Raw genomic sequence first — 24750 nt, forward strand, 5'->3', positions numbered from 1 at the left:
GCCTCAAAGCCGTTGCCACGGGTGACGAGAGGAGCGGCCGTTGTGAGGGAGGAGGGGCGGGGCCAAAGGAGGGGGGAGGAAGGAAGGAAGGAGGCGCGCCTGCGCAGGAACCGCCAGATTGGGGGGGGCGGACTAAGCAGGAGAGGGGATGCGGTGCGAAGGGAGCAGCAAACGTTACTTTTTTAAAAGTTACCCCAGCTCCACGTTTTCCATCTCGTGGGGGAATTACTCAAGATGGGACAGGGCGTCTTGGAAAGCGGAACCCGAGAGAAAGAACGGAGAGGAGAGGAGGCTGCCCTTCCCAAAAATTTATGCGAAATAAAAAGGGAACCCGTATCCGCGCAAATCAGTATCCGCGGGTCCCGTTATCCGCGATCTGAAAAGATGACTTCCAGAAATATGTATTTCTCAAGGGGAAGTCACCAGAACTGGCCGCTAGAGCGAGCCAGAGAGCATGCTATGGATAGCGTTCCCTATAATCCGCATTTTTCAGCATCAGCAGTTTGTTTGGAAGCGAGCAGATACGGGGTTCCTATCCTATTGCTCTTTTGTGTGCCTGCAGCCGCTTTGAATTTTTGTCTCACATTCAGCAGCAACGGCTACATACAGACAAAAACCTCTAGCGTCCGATTATTACAGTAGTTTTCTGTACGTCTATGCTTTGCTACCAAGAATAAAATGAACTGTCTACAGTAAGACTAGTGGGACTTTGTGTGTACAAAAACAGAATATACGTTTCTCAATACTCAGTCTTTTTTTTTTCCAAACTTCTGTCTAGGACGTTTAATGAGTGCATTCTGCAAGGTCAGCGGAATGGGTGTTTCCAGTACCAGACAATGTAGCATAACCATCCATCAAGTGAAAGCATTTTGAATTCTTTGGCTTCTCGGTGCATTATTCTTTTAAACGTTCTGCATCTCTGTTTAAACAGGAACAAGTGTCAGAGAAAAAATTATAGCCTGCACTCTGTGGGCAAAAACCACATGACAGTATTGAAAGAATACAGTGACTCAGGAAATCCTTATCTTCCAAAATATGCAGCTGCATATCTCTGCCTGAGAGCAAAGTATATTTTATCATTATTCCGGAAGGTGGGTGGAAGATTTTTAGTTCACCTACTCGTGACATCTGCCTCCTGTGCACTGATCTTTTCCCCCACCAAGAAAAGGGCACTTTTTGACAGCAAAATATCCAGAAGATGTTCACACACAGAAGCCCAGTTGCTGCAGTGGCCTCCCTGGAGGGTCCACTCCATAATTCATGTAGGGAGGGGCCGTGGTTTAATAATAAAATGCATGTTTTCATGCAGATGTAAGCCCCAGGTGGAAGTCCTGATGGCTCCAAATAGAACTGGAAAGCCTGAAATTATGGCGTCACTTGCCAATTCATGGAAATAGCACAACACTAGCGGGCCCAGTTTGCTAACTCTGTATAAATTAGCCATGTAAATTGGATATTCCTCTGGATAGCCTCTCGCTCACCCAGGAGTCCCTTAAAACCTGCTCCTAAAGGCTGACAAATCTTCTGGAGTGGTTTTTGGTACCAGGCGGGAAAGAGGGAAGTCAGTCCCAATTCTGTTGGCGCTAAATACCAAAGAACATGGGTGCAAATGTCCTAAATAAATGAAGTAAATTCATGATATCTATTCATTAAGTCATTATATATATTATATATAATATATAAATTATATATATATATATACACACACACACACACACACACACACACACACACCACACACACACACACACACACACACACACACACACACACACACATGTCGCAAAAGTAAAGAAGAAATTGTCCTTCACAGAATCACTCACTTCTTTTTATGATGTAAAAGAAGAAACTAAAAACCAGAACCAAAAGCGTAGAATCCTTAAAGCAAACAGAAGACAATGATTGACTACCAGCCATTCTCGGGGGGGGGGGCGCTGGCACATTTGAAGGGGGCCACAGATAGGGACGATTCTTCACGGACCCTCCTATAAGGTTCGTTCTACAATCCTGATTTGGCCTATATTTCTTTCATACTGTGTCTATAGTTGAGAATGGCTGGACGAGATCATGGGTTGTTACTAATTTTAAGACTTGGGCGTTAAGTACATTAGCAACTCTGACACACCATAAGACACACTGGAAAACAGACTATATTTATGGCTTATCTTTTTACATGCTAATAATGATAGTCATTAATGAACTCTGAGTCACAGAGCTACTGCTTCACACTATTTCAGTTTCATCGAAGCCTGCATTGAGTCGAATTCCTAGCATCCTTCCAGCACCCACCGCCACCGTTCTGCTGCTATGGGCCCTCTCAGTCTCTCCAAACCAGATCTGTAAAATACAAACCCACCTCTACAGTTTAATTCCAGGTGGAAAAAGAAAACAAACACCAGCTCAAGAGCCCCCCTAATAACCCCTCGCAGGCAAGTCGCGTTTGTTTTTACGCACATGGAACGGGGCACAGTCCTCAGCTACTCAGGAGGAGGATTCGGAGCAAAGACGTTAAATCGCTGGGAATATTAATCCTATATACAATCTCATGAGTGAAAATCCGCCCATTGCAGTACGTTCCGCATGCATGGAAGTAAACGGGTTGCTACCTTAAACCTCCCAAAATAGTGCATTGCACTAATAGGGTGATATATAAAACAAAGAAGTCTTAGTTGGCATTAATTATGCTCCCCTAATCTGCGTTGGTGTTTATTTCATTTATTTAAAATATTTTTACTCCCCCTTTCTCCTTGAAAAGGACCCCAAGCAGCTGACAAACAGCGAAAGACAATATTTAAAGTTGAAAATAATGAGCACACAACGGAGGATTATCATCCTGTTTAAATTATTCCGACGCCTATTCGCTTTATAACGGGACCCCCATCAGGAGCGCCTTTGCTCATCCACGGCCTTCCTTAGGGCTGCGCTTGGTCCTTCGGAGCCACTCCGGAGCGGCTGGGTTGCTCGAACCCGGATTAGAGGGCATTAAGCGGGATTTCCTCCTCTGAAATGTGCACTGCGAGATCCCGTGTGCCGGCCAGGCAGCATCTTTTCCGAGGCGGGCTATTTCGGTCCGCGCCCGGAACAGAAAGCATGGCGGCTGCGCCTTTTTAAAGGCTGCATCTGGGGGAATCCCGGCGGCGCCTTCCTCCTCCTCCTCCTCCTCCTCCTCCTCCTCTCGGATCAAGGTCTTAAGGAAAAAAGGCGGGGGTGGGAGGCTCCAGGAGGAGGAGGAAAAAGGGATGATCATGGAGAGCATCATCGTCACCCCGACTAGGGAGCAATCCCCTACGAGGAGGCGAAGGAGGAAGAGAGGGGGGATGATGATGATGATGATGCGCCCAGGCGGAGGAGGGAGCAGTGGGCGGGCAAGCGGACAAGGCAGCGACGAGGGAGGGGAGCGCGCAGCAATCGGGGAGATGACTCGGGACTCGAGACGCGTCGGTTTTGCGGCATGACTCGGCGGCGACGTCAGCGGGCAGAGCAGCGCCTCTCCAGACCGGCTGCCGGACTGCGCTGTAGCCGCCCCGCCGGGGCTCGTCCGGGCGCCGGATCGGCCGCTCTAGCGGGCCACTGAGGGTCCAGGCAGCGGCCAGCGCTCTGTTCACTCGTCGGGAGCAGGGAGGAAGAAGAGGAGGAGGAGGGCCGGCGATGAAGGGCAGCCGAGCCGGACGCTGCCGGGGAAGAAGAGGAGGCGCCGCCGCCGCCGCTTTCCAGTCGTGACCCGTCGAGATTTATCAGCCGAGCCGAGCCGAGCCGAGGGAGGATCCTGGCCCCGCCGGGGCCGAGCGTGCCCTGAGCAGCCTCGACCGCCGGGGATCGCCATGGAGAAAGCCGGCTCGCTGCACGCCTCGGTGCCCACCCCGCCGCCGCGCCTCTACCTGCCGCGCCACTTCAGCTGCAGCGCCTGCCTCTACGGGCGCCTGGCCGAGCCCTGCAAGAAGGGGGGCGGCTGCAGCCCGGAGCCCGAGGCGGTCGAGGTGGCCGCCGACGAGGCCCCTCCGGCCCCCACCCACCCCCTGCCCTCGCCGCCTCTCAGCCCGGAGAAGGAGGAGGAGGAAGAGGAGAAGGCGGCGCCGGCCGGGACGGCTACAGCGGAGCCCCCTCGGGTAGCGGCACCGGCGGCCGCCGCCGTCCCTCGCTCGCCCTCGCCGCCGCTCTCGCCGCCCTCGCCGTCTCCGCGCGGCCGGGAGCCCACGGTGCCCTCGGTGCCGCCCAGCCCGACCCTCCGCCGGCGGGCCAAGTCGCTCCCGACGCCCGGGGAGCGGGGCCTGCGCCCGGCCCTCCAGCAGCAGAGCCCCGCGCGGCGCAAGACGGTGCGCTTCGCCGACTCGCTGGGCTTGGAGCTGACCGCCGTGCGCCACTTCTGCCAAGGGGACGCGCCGGGAGGGGGGACCCCACTGGCCGCCGCCGCCGCCGTCTCGCCGCTGCTCCTCCGCGCCCCCGGGAGCGCCTCCGCGAGCGCGGCCGCCCTGCTCAAGACGCGCAAGCCGCCGGCGCTGGGCGAGCTGGAGCCGGTGCTCTTCGGACCGCCGGCGCCGGTGCTGGAGCCGCTCTTCCCGCCGCCGCCGGGGGTCGGCGGGGCCGCCTTCGCCGAGCGCCTCCGGCAGGCCAAGGTGCGGCTGGAGTGGGTGCGCCCGGAGGCGGCGGCCCTGCGCGGGGCGGTGCGCGTCCTCAACCTGGCCTACGAGAAGCGCGTCTCGGTGCGCTACACCCTCAACCGCTGGGCCAGCTGCCACGAGGTGCCCGCCGCCTACCAGCCGCCTCCGGGCCCCGACGGCGGCGGCGGCCTCGGCGACCGCTTCGTCTTCCACCTGCCCGTGGACGCCGGCACCACCGGCCTGGAGTTCGCCGTCCGCTACTGCGTGGCCGGCGCCGAGTTTTGGGACAACAACGACGGGCGCAACTACAAGCTGCGCGCCCGGCACCCCCGGCCGCCCCCCGACGGCTCGGAGCCCGGAGGAGGAGGAGGCGGCGGCGCCTGGATCCACTTCATCTGACCCACGGCCGCCCTTCCCGGCTCCATCCTTCCGGGCGCTCAGCGCGACCTGGCCGGCGGCTTCGCCGGGGATCCAGTGGCAGGCCGTTCCTCGGTCCCTTTGGCGAGTTTCTGCAGGAGGACGCACGGAGCTGAGGACGAGAGGACCTGGGGGATCGAAAAAGAGAAGAGACAGGCTCTCCTTCCTGGAGGGTGGCAGCTGGGCCCACTCCCCGGTTTATTTTTTCTTTAAACGACGGGCGGATGTTGGAAGCGACCGCTCAAAAGACCCTTGCGATTTCCTCTTGTTGGATTTGCGTTGGTGATGGCGTGGGTGTGTGTGTGGGTGTGTGTGTGTGTGTGTGTGTGTGTGTATGTGTTGAAAGTCAAAGTGGGATTAACAGGTGCCACGTCCTCCAAGGTTGCTGGCTTCCTTGTTGCACCCCTGTTCAATAAGTGTCTGGGTTGGGCCACTGAAGGCTAAAAAGTGGAGATGCAGAACTCCCCTTAGAACATGACCTTAACTCACCACACAATTAAAGGAGGAGGAAATGGGACTCTCCGGCCGTTCTTCTTACTAGCATTCCAGTTTTACCGTGTTTCTCCGAAAATAAGACAGGGTCTTATATTAATTTTTGCTCCAAAAAACGCATTAGGGCTTATTTTCAGGGGGTGTTATATTTTTTTTCATGTGCAACCATCTACATTTATTCAGACACAGTCATGTCATCTTCTGTTTGCTGCACAAGGGTAGAGGGCAGGGGTTTCACTTAACTGGGGCTTATTTTGGGGGTAGGGCTTATATGACGAGCATCCTGAAAAATCATACTAAGGCGTATTTTCAGGTTAGGTCTTATTTTCAGGGAAACAGGGTATGTAAAAGATACTTTTAAAAAACCAATCATTTGGCCTCTCCTCCATTCAATCAGATGTGGTACAGCCCAGACACAGGTTTAATCCAGGTATAAGTTTCATAGATCATTTGAACACTGAATGGGAAGTGGAAGGTCATGCAGTGTACTTCAGCTTCAGTCTACAGTCTTTTCCCAGATCAGCTCTGTCTGTTTACACCCACAGTTGGGTGGCTGTGCACAGAACGGATTGGCTGGGAACCGTGACCTCACTAACCCCCTCCCCACTTCCCTGCAATAATTTTTCAACCTTAAAAAAAATGATCTCCCCTACAAAATGGAAAGGGAAAGAGAGAGGGGGGTTGGGAATGAATGTACTTTTAATGGAATAAATGTACACGGAGCACTTTATATCTGGGGGGTGGGGAGGGACAGTCCCTCTGAAGCATGCCAAAGGGGGAAAACTGAATCAATGCTTTGCTTAATGTATTGATACGTTAAGCAAAAGGACCAGAAAGTTGAGGAAAGGGGCAAGCCAAGCTGCTGTTAGGGGGCAACACACGCAGCACATCCTGATTTATATGTCTGGCTGCCCGTCCTTCCTTCCTAATCATGTTTAGGGCTGGCTGTAAGAATTCATCATATAAGAACAAGGTGCTGTTGAAATGCTGAATCTCAGCGGCTGTAATCTGTTCCATTACTAGAGCCGGGCTTGTAATGGGGTTGTTTTCATGTCCCCTCGGGGGTCTTGTATGTTTGTGCCTGAAAAGTAACTAGAGAGTAACTTTGATTATTGAAGAACTAACTCAACTGCATTCCCTAAGCCTCTTCTCCCTCCAAGCTGGCGTAGACCATGAGACCTCTCTTCCTATTGCACAGGTATTTTTGGCAGGTCTTTATTTTGCTGTCTCTTGAGTTGCGAGAAATTCCTTGTTTATACACTACCAGATTATATTTTCAGACTTGTGGATTTCCAGGTTAAATAGAGATGGTTTCTATTTTATATTAGAAGTATACTTGTGGGAGGGGAGGGGAGAAGTTACATAAAGCTTCCTCCAGGGTACCAACATGCAGACAGAGTTCCGGGAAAGGTCCTGTGTTGTAACAACTTGCAAGCTGAACAATTTCTTATGTTGTGAATTTCTTCCCCCTTTTTTTCCTGTTATGAAGCAGCTACTTAAAGTATAAGAATTGTAGGCTGTTTGGCCAAGCTACAGCCAAGGGAAGAGGGTGTAAACCCATAGCTGGCTTGGTATGGCTGGGTCTTTAGAGCAGGGTTGGAAAAATGAGGCGTTGATCAGTTTTAGGAGCCAGAATTAAATTTTCTGCGACCAGTAGTGGAGAAGAATGCATAACTGTTTCAGAAATGTGTCCTGTTCAGTTTGTACACATGCAGAATTGGGGAAGGTACTGCTGCAGTCTACGAGAGACCAAGTTGTGCATCTAGCTACAGACAACTGGTGCTTTGTCATACTGGCTGGAGCAGCTTCTGCTGTGGGGGTATTGTGGGTGTGTAAGTATTGAACTGGACTGAGTTGAGGATAGTGAAACATGGAAACGATGAGCCCTGGCTGACAAAGCAAACAGTATGAAAAACAAAACAAAACCCAGCAATAAAGCAAACTCAACGGAGAGGATGGAATGAGCATCATTAACAGAGCCACCTTGCTTCCTGGTTGTTCTTGAAGCCCGATCCTACCCATCTTTGTCCAGAAGTAAATGCCAAGGATACAGCGGGACTTAACTCTCAAGTAAGTGTGCATAGGTTTCCAGCCTCAGGCACGAGATGTTAAAAAAGAAGCATATGCATGCTTTCAACAAATTGTCAACTTAACTTAGGAACGTAAGAGCCATGCTAGGTCAGATAAAAAGCCCACCTGCTCCGTCCTGTGTGGCTAGCCAGGTATCAGCGCAACACCTGCACACAGAACAGGAGCATGCTCCTACTCATGTTTCTTGGCACATGAGATTTACTGGTCTACTTTCTAATATGAGAAGCAACCCATAGCTATTGTGATTGGTAGATCTCAGTTCCTTGAATTTATCCAGTTCCCTTTTGAAGCCACTCAGATTGCTGGGCCATCAGTACATCTTGTGGTAGTCAGTTCCATACTTTAAACATGCAGTATAGGACTCTCCTATCCGCTGGATCAGTATCCGCTGATTCACGTATCCGATGCCTGAAAATACTAAATAACACCCCCCACAATATATGTATTAATGCATATCTCCAGAGTGTGTTTACCAGAACGGATCACTCGAGGGAGCCAGAGACCATGCAATGTGTAGCATTTGAGGCTTCCAAGTTTTTCCATATCCACGGAGGAAAGGGTTGGAACCCATCCCCCATGGATACCACGGTCCTACTGGACTTCCATTCATCAGCCCTGATTGTTTGGCTACTTAACCTCATTAGATGCCCCTGGATTCGCTTATTTTCAGATAAAGAAAACAGTCCCACTGTTTGCTTTCCCATGCCATGCCTGGTTTTCTAGCTTGCATTACAAACTAGAAACCAAAGGTACAAATCCCTGTACTTAATCATTAGCTTCCTCTCAGCACCAGGAATTTGATACAGTGGTGCCTCGCTAGACAATGATAATCCGTTCCACTGAAATTGCTGTTTAGCGAAATCATCATCTAGCAAAAAGCATTTCACCATTGAAATGCATTGAAACCTGTTTAATGCTTTCCAATGGGGAAGAATCGTTGTTGTCTAGCAAAGATCAGCCATAGGAAAGCTGCTTTGCGAACTGCTGATAAGCTGTTTAAATAGCTGTCTTGGGAAGCTTAGGTCCCAAAAACACCCGTTTTGCGAGCATAGAGGGAGTTGTCAAAATTGTTGTCCAGTGAAAATTGTTTTGCGAAGCAGGGACCAAACATTGTCCAGCGAAATTCACCCATAGGAATCACTGTTTTGCGAATTGCTGTAGCGATTGCAAAAAGTCGATGTCTAGCAAAAAAACTGTCTAGCGAGGCACCACTGTACTGACACTAAGGGGACTGGATTCTTTATGGAAATGTCATAAGACTGGCACTAAAACCATTCTGAAATATTTTTCCCTGCCACACTTTCTGGGCCTGCACATGAAACAGCAACAAAAGCCAGGTATTAGCTGTTCACTTAGACTGTGAGTGTATTTCTCTTCGCCACATTGAAATTTGCTCCCGTCGAGGGCCTCTGATGTTCATATAAATGTACCTTTTGAGATTTCGGCTGCTGGTGGAGATTTCGTGGCGGGAATTGCTGCTGTGTGCTGTGAAGCATTGCTGAATGATCACGAAATGCCTACGGTATAGCCATGTTCCATTTTGAAAGGCACACAGTCGGTACCGCACGTAAAGTGCAGCTGTGAAATATATGAGTACTGGGGGGGCAGTGCTGCTGTTGATAAACGGGAGAAAAAGCTGAACTAGTTTTTTTCCGGAGAGGAGGCTTCTTCTAAAACACCAGAATCTCTTTCTGCAGTTAGTGCAAAGATTGGTTTGTTTTAATGTTTAAATTTCCGGAGAGAGGCATAGAAGAATCGTTTGGGTGGAAATATTTCTCTTTTTAATATTTTGTGAATGGGAGAGGCAGGTGTTATATAGGTAACACAGGCTTTTACTTTTATCAAAACCTTGTCTTATCAGGGATGGGGCTGACTGTACTCTTGCTGTCCTAAATGGGAGGAATCTGTGTAGCACCCGAGAGACAGGTGTGTGTGATATTTAAGTCTACCTGGCAGGGGAACTCTCCAGTGGGTTGTTATTCTGGGTCATTTTGCTTTTAATAAATAAATACTGAGTAATATATATATATATTTTCACCCTTTGGCGCCTTAATACAAGAGAGTAAAAGGAACAGAACTGATCTTTCCGAAAGGGAAATATCCAGAGCTTTTCAAAACCTCTCACGTTCTTTTTGTGAACTTGGCAAGGCTTATGCGACGGTTCTTCAGCTGTTCCTTGGATGTAGGAGCAGAGATGTTTCATAGCTTTCAACCAGCTCTGTGCAGTTTAGGAACCAGCTGTAGCTACGTCCGCGGGCCTGAAAGGTACTGATTGAGCGATCCTTCTGTTTTGAGCCCTGCAGATGTTTGGGTTTACCATGGGCATCCGAAATCCCAGTGCAATGAATTGGGAGGCGCTCTGGAAGTTGTGGGCCAAAGCATTTGGACAACCAAAGTGCCCCCACCTGTACCTTAAGCTCTGATCATAAATAAATGGGCAAAGTCTCTGAATCCCCAGTGTCTTTAAAATTCATGTTTGGATGAATACTGCCTGTTCCTGTTGGGATCAACAAGGCCTTACGTTTTATGTAGAAAAGGAGGGCGTTTATTTATATAACATTGTGGTTTTTTTTAAAAAAAATGTGGATGGATAAGGTTTTATTTGCAGTTACGACAGACAAAATATTGTAGAGTCTTTCAGCTGAAGCATGGCTTTATTGCCAGAATGGTTTGGAAACTGATGGTCGCAGCTTCAGGATTGTATTCCCTTTGTCAAGAAGTCCCAGTGCATGCTTTTGTAAGTGGATGCATCATGGAGAATTACGGTGCTGCATGAGTTCGTGAATAACCCGCAAATGTTGTTTAGGATTTGTGCTGCTGTAGAGCGGGAGTCCTTCTTTATTTACAGCGGGTGTCCTTGTGCTAGGGCTGCAGCTTTTTGAGTGTGGTGTCTGTGCGTTTAGCTGCAGCTCCCCAGGAAGAAATGAGCAGTCCGTGATATAGAAATAATCAGAGCTTCTTCTGCTAGCTTTGGAGCAACAAAATAGGCAGAATGCTCCCAGCGGACTTCTGCTCTGAATGCATTCCTCTCCATCGTTTCACCACTGTTAGCCTCAGCCGGTTCAAGTATGTTTTTCTCTGGATCCCAGTCCGTATGACATCCTAGATCCGTGCTTTCCAACCTTGGCTCCCCCCATATTCTTGAACTACAACTCCCAGAAACCCTGGCTAGCAGAACACACGGCAAAGGCTTCTGGGAGTTGTAGTCCAAGGATATTCAGGGACTCAGGAGAACCACTGTCCTGGATAGAAGGTCGGGCTCAAAGTATGCCCATCCTCTCCATCTCCCTTGTTTCTCACTTTCATGGAAGTGCCTGTGAGTAAGTGGTACCCATGGGGATGCAGAGCAACAGCATCAAGAGGATCGAGGGGCTTAGCAGCGGGCCCTTTATTAGCATCATCAGCTGGAAGTAGCACCATATATTTCAGAGTTGTGAACTACGGGTCAAATCCTGTGCACGCCAGTGTCTCTTAAGCCACTAGAAGTAGCTTTCAAATGTCCGTGAACCTCTGTGTGCATGAAAATACATAAAGCAGGCCCAGAAATTTTCATTGTTTGGGGAGATATGGCTTATAATCCACCAAGGACATCAGCATGGGTGTTTAATTGCCACTTACACAAGTTAGGCTAGTTGCTGTTCTTTCATCTGTCAGGTCAAGTAAAGAAGCTGTAGACTTACTTACATGACCCAGGATGCTGCCCCTGGGGCATATCTTTTGATTTGCTGCTGACTGTTCTTTGCTAAGTTTTCTGGTAGCCCTTCCGTCCTACCTTGCTTGGTGTAGGCGCAGGCTTAAACCTTATGCATCAATGTATTCAGGACTAGATTCTAAGTGGGTACGCTGCAAGCAGGGTTTTTCTAAGCAAAGGTATTGAAATATACTAATGATAATCATTGGCAAGTGTACCTTTGTAAATACTGTAATATGAGGCACCTGTCGCAGGCATCAGCTTTGATTTTATGGAGCCATCTTCGCTTTTTCATGGACAAACAAGAGCTTGTTCGCAATATAATGATTGTGAAGATTGAATGTCGCATTGGCAACATGATCTAGTATTTGTACGCAGACTTTTATCGAAATAGTTTATTTTAGTACTGTATTGTTAAGAGTTCTGTTTATGCAGGCAGAAAGCACTTTTGACAGAGATTATATATGTGTGTGTATATATTGCTGCCGTCTATATGAAGCCAGATGCTTCGCATAATTTATTACCAAGCACTGTGATAGACGAATTAGCTGGAATTGGATGAGTCTTACCTACAGAGCAGCAAGTAGCACTTTTGTATATACTAAGAGCTTTTTTTTTAAAGAAAAAGAGCTAAGCTTGAACTGAATTTTGCTAAACCTTGTTGTGACTTCAGAGCGAACTGATCTTCCTTGTGCACAAAACCCTCCTACAGCTAAGATACTATATATTGCCAAGGTAGAGTATTTTATAGATATAGAGATATATATTCTACTGGTAAGCATGGGTGTTTTTAAATGCAATATATATATTTTTAGAGAAACCACCTGCTAGCTTGTGTCTTTAGGTGCACACAAACCAGCACGGCCCTCTGTCCTTTGCAACTGATGATCCGCAAAGCAATATTTTAAAAAGCCGTGGTTACCCATCTTGGGAACTCCGTGGGGTTGTTTGGCTATGGCTGCCAGAAGCCTTCCCAGCTTACCTGTGCTGGCCAAGATTTCTGGAAGCTGTTGCCCAAGAATATCTGGGTTACTCAAGGTTGGGGAACCACTGTCATAGAGCACTGTTTTAAAATCTGTCTCCTGCAGAAACACCAAGGCTCTTTGGAAACTTATTGATGTTTCCCAGTGAAAGTCTGGTGAGACTCAGAAAAAAAGGCAGCTTTCTGCTCATCCCTTCTCTCCACCTGTGCTATAAGCCTTGGGGAAAACGTTGAAGGAATGCAGGACATGTTGTTAACAGGAATGTTCCGCTCATGACCAACATGCCTGGCAAGGACTATGAGAAAGTTCAAATGAAATGATCTTATCCCATCCCTGGGTACAGATCCAGTGACCAAACCAATCAGGACATTTTAAGGTCATTATAGTTTCCCAGTTTTCGGTCCAAACCAGAAAATGACAGTTAATGGCTTTGGAACAAGCCTGGATACTGAACCCTGGTTCCAAAGGGTTTAGTTTCCAGATTTCATTGGCACGGGAAGCTTTGATTAGTCAAAGACTTCCTGGATTGTCCGCTCACTGCCACCTACCTGCCGTGTGATGCAGTGGCTAAATTGCAGTACTGCAGTCAAGCCTCTGCTCATGATGACCTGAGTTCAGTTTTGGGTTCAGGTAGCTGGCATGAGGTTCATTCCGCTTTCCATCCTTCCCAGGTGGGTAAATTGAACACCCAACTTGCTTCAAGGGTGGGAATGGGAAGGAGCAATGGGCAGCCTGCGTAAATGGCAAACTTGCCCGGAGTCTGCTTTAAGTATTATGGGTCTGTATATAAGCAGCACGCTTTGCTAAGCAGCACGCTGGATTAGTGAGTCTGTTCCATTTTGTGTCATTTTTTTTGCTTTTGTTTTCATAAATTAAAGCCGCTTACTGCCACTGTAAAAAAATGTAGTTTTCTGAAATGTGCCATGTTTCCTGAAATGTGCAATATGTTACCCAGTTTCCTTGGTGGTATAGAGAACCTTCCCTAGATCTCCCAACAAGCATAGTACTCAGGTAGCAAGTGAGCTGTTCTTTTTAAAAAAACTAATTGTGACATCGTCCCAGGAGTATTGTTCTAAAATGAGTGATTAAAGCATAGAAAGCTTCCATAAGCTGGCTGTAATAATTACGCTATTTAACATCAGCTGCTCTTTGTTTTGATGTGTAGTTGAGAGGCTGTGTAAAAGGGATGGAGAATTTGTAAGCCCTTTGCATTCACATGCTGTTTATTTATTGAATACCAACTGGCTCGGTTCTTATAAACTACCAAAGGAACAAATGTGTGTTAATGCATAACATAGTTCTTTCATCAGCTTAGCCGAAGCCTGGATTGATGAAGCCTGCAGGCAAAAATCTGCTAAATCTTGATCCTTCTCAAACAGAAATGAAGGTGCCTTCCAAAGATACATATAATCGTCACTACAACATCGCATGCATTCCTTAAATCATTGTCCTTAAATATGTTTTACGGCTTCTACTTCTGGGTTGAGTTTACGTCATGAACGTAGATATCGGACTAGCCACGTTCTAGCACTTTGCACCCCTGCTGTGAATATTTGTGAGACTCTGAGTCCGTGCTTTCCAAAACACCAGAACAGGAATTTAAACTTTGATTTTTATTGTAGTGAAAGGTGTTGCTTTAAAACGTGTGTCTGTATGCATCCGTATTAACCACATCGGTACGTAGTATAGAAGGGAATAACATGCCTATAGGTCATAATATAATCTATATATTTTTGCAGTTCTTATGCAGATAAAGTACTACACACAGAGATGTAATCGACTTCTAGTTTTTTAAGAGGATTATTTTATGCAAGTGTACCTGATGATCTGAATGTGTATTACTCTCGATGCTGCATTGGCAATCCTCAAGGGATTCATTCTCTCTCTTGCACATTTTTATCCATTCACAAAAGAGGAACATGTCCTAGCAGACATTGCTTTTATGCTTTTTAAAAAAATTATTATGCACGTCTGTTTAGCAAAACTTGAATACACTTGTGTTGCACCTGTTTCTCGTGCGTAATTGGTGTCTTATATGAAAGGTCCGCCCTTGAATCCTGTCATCACCTTCGCCACAGCCGATGTGGCAAGTCCAGTACTATTCTTATGAGCCCTTTCAGAAAGAAAAAAAAAACATTTTTATAGTTAGATCAGTTTTCTATAAAGAGATTAGTTCTAAAAACTAGTATTTTTCTCATCATTGACGTAAGAATTAGCATGCAGAACAAGTACATGTATTTAGAGTAACACAAACACGCTCACTAGGAATTCCAAAGAGTAACCCTTCAAAGTAACCCTTTCTTCATTCTGTGTGAACTGTGCTCCATTGGAAAGCCTAGACTTCGTTCCGTTTAACGTAGAATACCTGCCCTGTCCTAGAATAAAAGTCTGTTTTGGCAGGGATTTTTCTATGCAACCGTCTGTTGACTGCCCACTGCAAGTGTTCTTCTTTTAAACAAGAGCACACTTGAAAAGCGAGAGAACGTTGCTGTTACTGTTCAGCATTTTGAACACTTTGGCCCTCTGTGTGTTGCATACTTAGCAGTGGGTCCTGTTGAACTCAGTAGGGATTGGTTTTGAGTAGGCGCAGGAATAGAAAGCTTGTGGATCTTCGGATGTTCCACTCCACTTCCCATTGGCCTTTGTCAACACAGCCAGTGGTCAGGGATTATGGGAGTTGTCATCAGCAATCTAGACAGCTTCTTCATCTTAATTCTTTCGTTAGGCATGATTCCCATTGAATCTGGCAAGTCTTGCTTTCTATTGGGCCGTGCCCTCTGTTCTGAGTGTTCCTGCATGAGATATCTCTACAACAAAGGGGCTGCCAATGACAATGAAATAACATTTCGGATGCAGGATCCTTTCTGTGCAATGAGAAATGTACATTGTTTGGGACCACAATTCCTGCCTTTTCAATACGGATTTTTAGGGCAATTATAGTGTTCATCCAAAATGGATAGCGCTCATATTTGACAGAGGATGTCTGGGAATTATCCACTGCTTCATCGAAGACTGAGCAGATTGGTTTAATTGTCTTTCTACTTTCTACATTAGACCAAAGGTATGTGTGTGGGGTGTTTGGTTTTCTTGTTCGTACTTCGGCCAGTTAGGCTCCACAGATCCACCCTACGGTTACAGCGCTGTATTCAGTAGAAAAGAAATGAACTGTGACTAAAATTTCTAAGCAAGGCGGGAGTCCAGAGCCCTTTTGGAGTAAATCTTGTTGAACGTAGTGGGCCATACGTGGAATGGTTTACACCACCTTCCTCGATCCGTTACCCTTCCAAAATGTTGTGACACGGCTCCCCAAATCCATCTGCAAGCTGAGTAATGGGATGGTGGATGGCGGAGCTGTGGTCCCCTATATTTTGGGACACTCTGTTCGGGAAGGCTGGTTTGAACCAAAATTCGGTCTCTCGCCAAGCATTTAAGATTGCAGTCGTACAGCTCATGTTCACGTCATTGAAATTTGCACAGGAAAGCTTTGTAGTGGATTGTGCCCAGACTTACTAATGTTTAGAAAAAAGAGCTTCTTTAGCAACATGCTCCGGTATTAATTAATGTTACTTTTTGTTATTTATTTCTATTCAGTTCAACGTTATTCAGAATTAACTCCTAAACTAGTGTCCATATTCTGTTACATTTGTACTTCAGACATTGCTTGGTTTGCAGTTTTTATTATATTAGTTCCTCGTTTATTTATTCTGTAAAAAAATATGATTTCATATAATTTTATATTAATGCCGTTTGCTTTTTCTGAAGCCAGTGAATACAAATGTAATCTATATATCTTGCCTTATGACAACCTTACATTGTCTCGTCTACCTAAAAAATATCTCACTCACTGGTGGCATAACTGTGGTGAACAATATGTTTGTGCAATTACTACTTGTTATTAAAGTCAAATGGTGCAAAATGTTGGTGAGAAACAATAATTGTTCTGGCCTAAATCCCATTGCCAGTCGTAGCTAGAGGAGACCCATTAAATCAGTTGCTCAGTAATAAGTCAACACATGTGAATCTTATTGATTCAGTGGGTCTACTCTAGTCTAAACTGCCAGTTGGGCCGAGCCTTCTATGTGCAGTCTAGGTTTAAAAGTAAAACCTACGTTGAGATATTATTCTCTGAGATACACATCGGCTGTAATTAAATAATCTCAAGATATGCAACAAATGTGTGATTCAATCACGTACCAGAGTTTTATTTATGAAATGTGTTGAGTTTTCTTATACTCATTTCGGCCCCTTTTGGCGTATCTTACAGACCGTGTTAAATATTTTGTTTCCACCATAAACGGACATTCCAGCATTTGGAACACCCATTTGGTATCGCGACAAGCTGGGTTCCACGATTGCGCAAATTATAATCATTATCGAGCAAGCTGAGACCTGAAATAAAATGTTACAGTGGGCAGGGATCCTGCTCACAATTCTGACCAGCCATACCCATCTTCAGAAGTGTCCACTTCCTTTCCTCTCTGCTCCAGTCCATGAGCACTGATCCTGCAAACCTGCCTTTGCTCAAGGCGCGCAGTCCAGCTTTGGATCGCAATCCCAATGACCGTAGACCAGTACTTACTCAGAGCTTAGGTCAAAAGCTTCCTCTGACTGATAGTTGACTATTTAGCCATCACTCTGAATCAGAGGTAGGCCAAGTATGTCTCTCCCAGTCATTGGGATGGATAAAGTGGAGCGAGGGAAGCTCCTTTCTCACACACGCAATACCAAAACCAGGGGACATCGACTCAGATTGAGTGTTAGGAAGAGTGAGAACAGACAAAAGAAATTATTTCTTTACCCAGTGTGTTGTTAGTCTGTGGAACTCCTTGCCACAGGATATGGTGATGTTATCTGGCATCTAGATGCCTTTAAAAGGGGACTGGACAGATTTTCTGAAGAAGCTGGACTAGAGGGGCCCTCGGCCTGATCCAGCAGGGCTCTTCTTACATTCTTAGGTTGAACTACCACTCCCCATCAGCCCTGACCAGTAAAACCAGTGTTGAGGACCGCCTGGAGTCATAGCTCAGCATCTGCAGGGCTGTACTTGGTCCACCCATAACCTAAATCATGGTTTATACCAGCCATCCTTGAGCCATCCGAAGCATCATTTGAGCTCTTCCACCGGTAGGTAAAATCCTGCTTCGAGCTGCTTCTGCTGTCTCCCTCTGACTCACCAACACAGTAATTGAAAGATCCTGTAGCTTTCGTCCAGTTGCCTCCTTATAGAACAGAGGAGTATTTTGGAGACGGTCTTGCACTGGACAGCTGTGTGCAGATTATGCGTTGTCCATTTCATTCCTTGCCCTGTACGCCACTCAGGGTTGGTCAAGGTGTAGCCCTTGCAGATGGTCACTTCTGTCCGCTTTACTCCCGTGTAACCAAGGGAAGGAGGAATCGCAGGCCAGCAACATCAGGAGAGCAACACATCCCTGGTGTAGCTTCTGTGTCTTGCAGCCCTTCTCCCACACTCACAACAGAGATGGGCAACATGCGCCTCTTCCAGATGACGTTGGTGTCAAATGCTGGGAGTAGCAGTTCGGCTGCGCTTTGCCCAACCCTGCCGTACGAGGACGATGCTGCAGAGGCACCTATGGGAATCCCAGCAGGTGTTGCTCCTTGTCCCAGGAATTGGTAAGTTGTTCCCACTTGAACCCACACAAGCACCGCTGGATGGACTTTCGTTTCAGTGAAATTCCAAAACCTTACGGTGAGCCGTGCATCAAGGCTGGAGCACGAGGCCACGGGGAGTTGCCTTGTGTCAGATGATAATGTCAGCTTTCCACAACATGGTGTGTTGCCCAGATGTTTCAACTATACGTGTCATCCGCATCACCGGTCTAGCCTAGCAAAACGTCTGGAATGGCCCACCTTTCTGGGGGGGGGGGGTTCCTTCAGCTGTACTAGCTTTCACCTTTTGCAAAGCTGCACAAGAAAAATCCAGAAAAAGCACTCCCCCCTTTGCCTTGTCCTCGCCCAAGTTCGCCTTCAGCCACAGCATGAGAAAAAAATGGCAGATGGAGAGATTTAACTGAAAACAGTCAATGACCTATAAAATTTCTGACTCATTCTCAGTGCGAATTTTTTTTAAAAGCAGAGATCTTTAGACGTTCTTTGCTGTCAGGCTTTTCCTTCCTCGAGTCCTTACCTGACTCCCAGCATGGCATAAATAATCCTGCTTGTGTTCATCGTTCAGAACTGTTTTTTAAAGTATATTTCTGGCTTTAATGCTCCAGTCTCCTGCCGAGCCCTGCATCCTTTTTTGTAAACAGAACTATGAGCATAATTCCCTCCTTGAACAAAGAGAATGAGGAATGTATGTTTCTCTATTAGCTTAACACAAGTTATGCTGACGTAAAAGGATACAGCTTTTAAAAAGATGTTTAAATGGGGCAGAGGGGGGCAGGCATCCTGCAAAATGCGTAATGTGATTTCTGATCGGTCAGGCCCAGCTCTGCAGTGTCTTTCATGTTCTGCAGACTAAAACAAACAAAAATATCGGCAGTAGCTGAGCGTGCCTTGAAGGAAGCTGGACCTGAAATCCTATTTCAGAATACAGAAGTACTGGACAACACCAGCAATCATTATGGTAGACTACACAGGGAAATCATTGAAATCCACAAACACCAGCAGAGCTTCAACAAAAAAGAAGAAAGTCTAAAAGCTCCCAGTACTGAAAAATACAGCCTGCAAAAGTTAACGAACTCTATCCACCCACAAGGACCAGTGATCACTGCACACAAAAGACTAGGTAACAATACCCATCAATCACAGTGACAGACCATCTTTCCCCCTTATCACAACAATAGGTAAAGGTATTTTTTCCAGTTGTGTTTGACTCTAGGGGGCGGTGCTCATCCCTGTTTCCAAGCCATAGAGCCAGTGTTTTGTCCGAAGACAATTTTCCGTGGTCACATGGCCAGTGTGACTTAGACACGGAATGCTGTTACCTTCCCACCGAGGTGGTCCCTATTGATCTACTTGTATTTGCATGCTTTCGAACTGCTAGGTTGGCGGGAGCTGGGACAAGCGACAGGAGCTCACTCCGTTGCGTGGATTCGATCTTATGACTGCTTGGTCTTCTGACCCTGCAGCACAGGCTTCTGCGGTTTAGCCCACAGCACCACCACGTCCCTTCACAACACAACAATACACCCATAACAAAAACATCCTGAACACTGTAAACCCCCAATCTCCTGAACTATCCCACATGCTACACCAGAACACAGACTTCCTGTCCTCTGAAGATGCCAGCCACAGAGACTGGCAAAACGTTAGGAAGAAAAACTTTCGGAACACGGCCAAACAGCCCAAAAAAACCACATTAACCATTAGATCCCAGCCGTGAAAGCCTTCGAGAATAAGATGGAACAAGCTTTCCCGTAGGCTGTGTATTTATACCTGAGTAAAACAAATTAAAGCCACTTACTAGTTTTGTGACCCAAACAGTGTGTTCCCTCAGTCTCTTGCATAATTTGGCTACGTTTCCGAATTCAGCTATCAACTCCCAAGAGGCTTCAGTTCTGTTTAAGCTTGTGCAAAACTGTGGAGGATGTTTTTCCCTCTGCTCTTAACTGTCCCAAGAGCAAGGAGATGTGACTTTAAAAATAAAATTTTAAAAGCCTTTTCAGATTTCTGTGTCAAATAAAGATCAAGTATCATCTCCCTCCTTCTCCAAAGCCCCAATAAAGATTTTTCTTCATTATGTGGAACGGAGTGGGGAAGATGGACATGTTTCATTGAGGAGGCACAGTCGTGAAATCAAGCAGAATCGAAAGGTCTCTTTGGACCCGAACATAAGTTTTAGCTTTGCCTTCAGCCTGCCCTGATCTCTTTGTATCCAAAATACAAATGGCAAAGAAATCCAATTTTCTTTGCAAAAAAGCAAAATCCTTGGTTTTTTGTCTCACTTGCATTCTGCAGAGTTGTGGTCCATGGCTGTGCCCCCTCAAATTAGATTACTTATCCAGGGGAACATCCGGTGCCATTAAAACCGTATAATGGTCATTTGGTCCAAACCAGAGGACACTTCAGGCAAAAAACAGGGGCCATAATCAGATGGCACAGACCCAGAGGAGTCATTTAAAAGCATTGTGGTTACTTTTAAAACCCTCATGAAAATATTATCAACCTAGCTAAAAGAGATATTCTTTTTCCTCTCCCAGCACTCGGAGTTGTTTTTACAGTGGTGGCGCTGCGGGCTAAACCGCAGAAGCCTTTGTGTGCTGCAGGGTCAGAAGACCAGCAGTCGTAAGATCGAATCCATGCTCCCGTCGCTTGTCCCAGCTCCCGCCAACCTAGCAGTTCGAAAGCATGTAAATGCGAGTAGATAAATAGGGACCACCTCGGTGGGAAGGTAAATGGTGTTCCGTGTCTAGTCGCGCTGCCATGTGACAACGGAGGCTGTCTGCAGACAAAACGCTGGCTCTATGGCTTGGAAACGGGGATGAGAACTGTGCCCTAGAGTCGGACACGACTGGACTAAAAATGTCAAGGGGAACCTTTAACTTTAACTTACTACTTAATTACTTCAGCACTCTCCCTCAAAGCCTTATTTGAAAAGGCAGTGAATTGTAGCAAAACATTTACTTTCTTATTCAGAGAACATATTTTATTCCTTCTGTTATTTAACCTTCTATATCCATTTCTAAGAGGGAGGACTGGCACACCGGCTGCTCGTTCCTTGATGGGAGATTTTTTTTAAAAATACAGAGATTCTTCAAGCAAAAGATTACATCGGGGTGGAAGACTTTAGGCTCAGAGTGTGTACTATTGTGTTTTTGAAACACCAATGCACTCTGCCAGAGCAGGAAATTTTCAAAGCATCCCTTCGCTTGCAGCTCAGGTATGGCTCTTAAATAAAACATGAACTGATAAAGCACAAATCACATAGGCAGATCATGGTTAATTTGCACTATGAAATGTAATTGCTGATTTTCTCCACTTTGACTCCATGTTGGCTTAACCTCAAAGTCATGCCTCATGCAGTAAAACAGTTTTGAGGTTGGGAAGATCAAAGATGTTAATTTTATTATGTTTGTGTTAAAGCTCATAGAACCCAGAACAAAAGCCCTTTCCAGCTCAGCCCCACGAAAATCAATATACTTTGTGCTGCGCCCAAGTGATTCTGCTCGTTCTGCATGTAACTCATTCTTAACTTCTTTCTTTGGCTCGGAGCTCAGAAATAACTAATTACAAAACAATGTTGTTGTTCTGTGCCATTCTCTTGCTACTGATTTAGGGCGACTCTCTTAGGGTTTTCAAGGTATACTGTCCAGAGAAACAGCTGCACGAGTCGGTCTCAACATGCTGGTCAAAATTAAGGGTTTAAAAAACAAGAAAGAAGGACAAGATACAGTGATGCGTTAAACCCTAACAAACGTATTTCAATGCAAGCTTTAATGGACCCAAACCCACTTCTTCAGATACAGCCTGAAGATGTGGGTTTGGAGATTCACGAAAGCATACACTGAAGCAAAGTTATTAATCTTTAAAGTGCTCCAATAGTTTCTCCTTCTTTTTGCCCTCTCTAATTTTGCCAACAACCCCACACGGGCCACTCCAGCAAAAACAACAACCACCCTGCGATCTCTTATTACATAATAAGGGTCAATTGCAATTAATTCCTTTCTCCAGTAATTGCCTATTGTCCAGCCAAATCAAGGTGCATAGGAAGTACCCAACTTCAGCAGAGTTATTTCTTACAAGCGCCTCATCCTACTTAGGGTGGTAGGAAAGGGGGCAGCCACCAATAAAGTACACAACAATTTGCTGCCCTCTGATGTCACCAGAAACCTGCAGTCTGAGAGATCCCTCCAAGGATGCAGAATACTACATCTGTACTAGTGGGATCTTTGGCTTCATTCCCTGGTTTGCTCTCTTATCATGCGCAGAAGCTGCAAATTCAGGTTGTGCTCCTTGTCTCTTTTATTCCTTGTAATCAACTCTTGGCAGTTGCCTTGCATCCGAACACCAGAGACACAAAGCAGTGACTCGTCTGTTTCCCGTTGGCCCACGTTTCTCCAGCAGCTGTTGGGCACGCAAGCTGAGCCCACGCCCTCTCACAAGCCTAACTCAGAGGCATCGTAAAACCCACACAGTGCCTGCAGTTGTATTCACCGATTTGCGGCTTAGGGACCGCACAAGAAGCCGGTCAACCTGACTGGGGTCTCATGAACCCCAAAAAGGGAATCTTTGCGCATCATTAGACACCGTTCCCGCCAAACTGAGGAGATGCCTCGGTCACAGAGTACTTTCCGTCCAGGTAGCAGATTGTTTGGGTCAGCCTTGCTCGCAAAAGGCAGAGTCCGCTCTGCTTCAGCTTCTGCTTTATCTCACGTTGAGAACCTCAGAGGTAGTGTTAAACTGATCAGATGGATGTGACTCTGGCGGGTTAGGCATCTGGCGGTGGATCCAGAGATAGGGAGTTCGATTCCCCGCTATGCCTCCTGGGCAGGGGTGTGTGTGGAGTTGATGATCCATACAGTCCCTTCCAGCTCTGCAATTCTAACTAAGATGATGATGATTAAGAAGATGGTTTCTGCTAGATTTTGAGGGCAAGCTTAGAGAACAGAGACTAACTTTAGTTGTCCAGTTTCCACTCAAACACAGGGGTGCAGAGAAGTTAATTTAAACAATATGAAGCTTATTGATTTTTTCCCCCTGGTATTTTTCTTCTAAAATATTCATGAAGCTTTTTTCTACTGAACTGCTCGTTGCATTGTTTATAGGTTTTGCATTAACTATTGGTGTATTATTACACTTTAGATGCTATGTTGGTGCGTCTATGCTAATTATTGGCTCGACTAAAGTGCTACTTCTGTTAGTAAGAGCAAACGCCGTGGCGAACGCTGAACGGATTGGAAAAAATGCTGGGCTAGAGAGGAAATATTGGGAGGGTCATCTGAACCTGGGGGTTTGCAGAAGTACTATTTAAAAAAGAAGATCTAAGGGATGAAACTCCCCTTAAAAAAAAGTAAGAGGAAGACGAAACATGATTGTTTGCTGTGGACTATTGTTAGCTGAGGAAAGAAAAGCTGTTTGTTGAAAGCAAAACAGGGCGACCAACAATGGTTGGCAGGGCACAGTGTCCTGTCAGGATGAAAAAAAATTTGTGACAGAAAATTGATAGGTTTCTGTGCTGGCTTCCATCTGGGGTGTGTCTGCCACCTCAGCACTGAAGAATTGGGTTAGGGAGGGAGCAAGGGGTCAAAAAAGCGATTTAATTATGACTGCTTTGATTGCCTTTGCTTAGAATGATGAAATACACCTGACAGTTCATTCCTCAGTTGCCAAGGTGTGTTATGTTTGCACCTATCTTCCTTCTAGAATTGTGCACACCTCCTCCAGAGTCAGTCTCTGTGTCTAAATAAAGGGCAGAGAGGTAAGAACCAGATTCAACCTGCGTTTCTCATGGGATGTGCCTCCCTGTCTTGCATCCATGCCAGTATTTCTTTGCTGGTGATTCTGGCGCATGTGTGTGAATGTTTCTGCAGACAGCCGTCACTGGAGGAGAGAGAGAGTGACACAGAATGATTTCTGGCAGAATATACAGCCCAGCAAACCCACTCAGAGAAACACACACTCTCAGACAGATTTCTGTCCTCTCCAGTGGAAAAAGTAAACACCCCCTCTGCCTTAAAACTAACCGGCAAGTCAACCCATTCCCAGAATAAGTCACCTCTTTAAAAACACTCTTCACTAGCGATGGGCACAAACTGCTGGTTCGATGGTTCGTGCTGGCTCATTTAGTGGCCGAACAGGTGTTTGGCACTTCTAAGCCCTGCCTCCTCTAGCAGCCACCCACTCAGAAGCAGTGTCCCAGCTTCCCTGCCCCGCCTCCTCTGAGTGCTGCCTCTGAGTGGGCGCCTGCCAGAGGAGGCAGGGCTGGGAAACACCGAAACACCTGTTCAGCCACTAAACAAACTGGCAGTTCGTGCCCATCTCTACTCTTTGCTGCAAAGGCAGCCAGTTAAGTTTGAAGGACCATCATTACCTGTGATCAGAATGGTGTTCCTGCTCTTTCCCCCACATTGATTGATTGATTGATTGATTGATTGATTGATTGATTGATTGATTGATTGATTGATTGATTCATTCATTCATTCATTCATTCGTTCGTTCGTTCGTTCGTTCGTTCGTTCATTCGTTTATTTATTCATTCCATTTATACCCCGCCTATCTGGTCATATTGACCACTCTAGGCGGCTTACAACGCAAACAAGTGAAAAACTAGCTTGCTTACTGGCCTTTGTCCCTGGACCTTTGCCATCCATTCAGAAAACAGGAGATCTTATGTTACCTGCTCAAAGGGCTGCCGGATCTATGTCTGGCTTTTCTCTGGCTGACGGGCAGGGTCGGGCTAGACTTGGTGTCCTTTAAATGTCACTTTTGATTACTCTGCTGTCATGGTGCAGCAGAGAAACGAACCCGAGACTACAGCAAATCCCACGTCTCTCAAAGGATGAAAAGTGAAAGAGAA

At 46.4% G+C, this 24750-nt stretch overlaps 1 protein-coding gene across 1 annotated transcript; it reads left to right on the forward strand.

Annotated features, from left to right (window-relative positions):
• Positions 1-6: 6 nt before the first annotated feature.
• Positions 7-16188, forward strand: LOC140702149 (protein phosphatase 1 regulatory subunit 3E-like). The gene is made up of 2 exons (XM_078380431.1): positions 7-3992; positions 4047-16188. The coding sequence occupies exons 1-2, from the start codon at positions 3822-3824 to the stop codon at positions 4995-4997; spliced, it is 1122 nt and encodes a 373-aa protein (XP_078236557.1). The 5' UTR covers positions 7-3821; the 3' UTR covers positions 4998-16188.
• The last annotated feature ends 8562 nt before the right edge of the window (positions 16189-24750 follow it).

Source organism: Pogona vitticeps, chromosome 10, assembly GCF_051106095.1.
Source record: "Pogona vitticeps strain Pit_001003342236 chromosome 10, PviZW2.1, whole genome shotgun sequence".
NCBI lineage: Eukaryota > Metazoa > Chordata > Lepidosauria > Squamata > Agamidae > Pogona > Pogona vitticeps.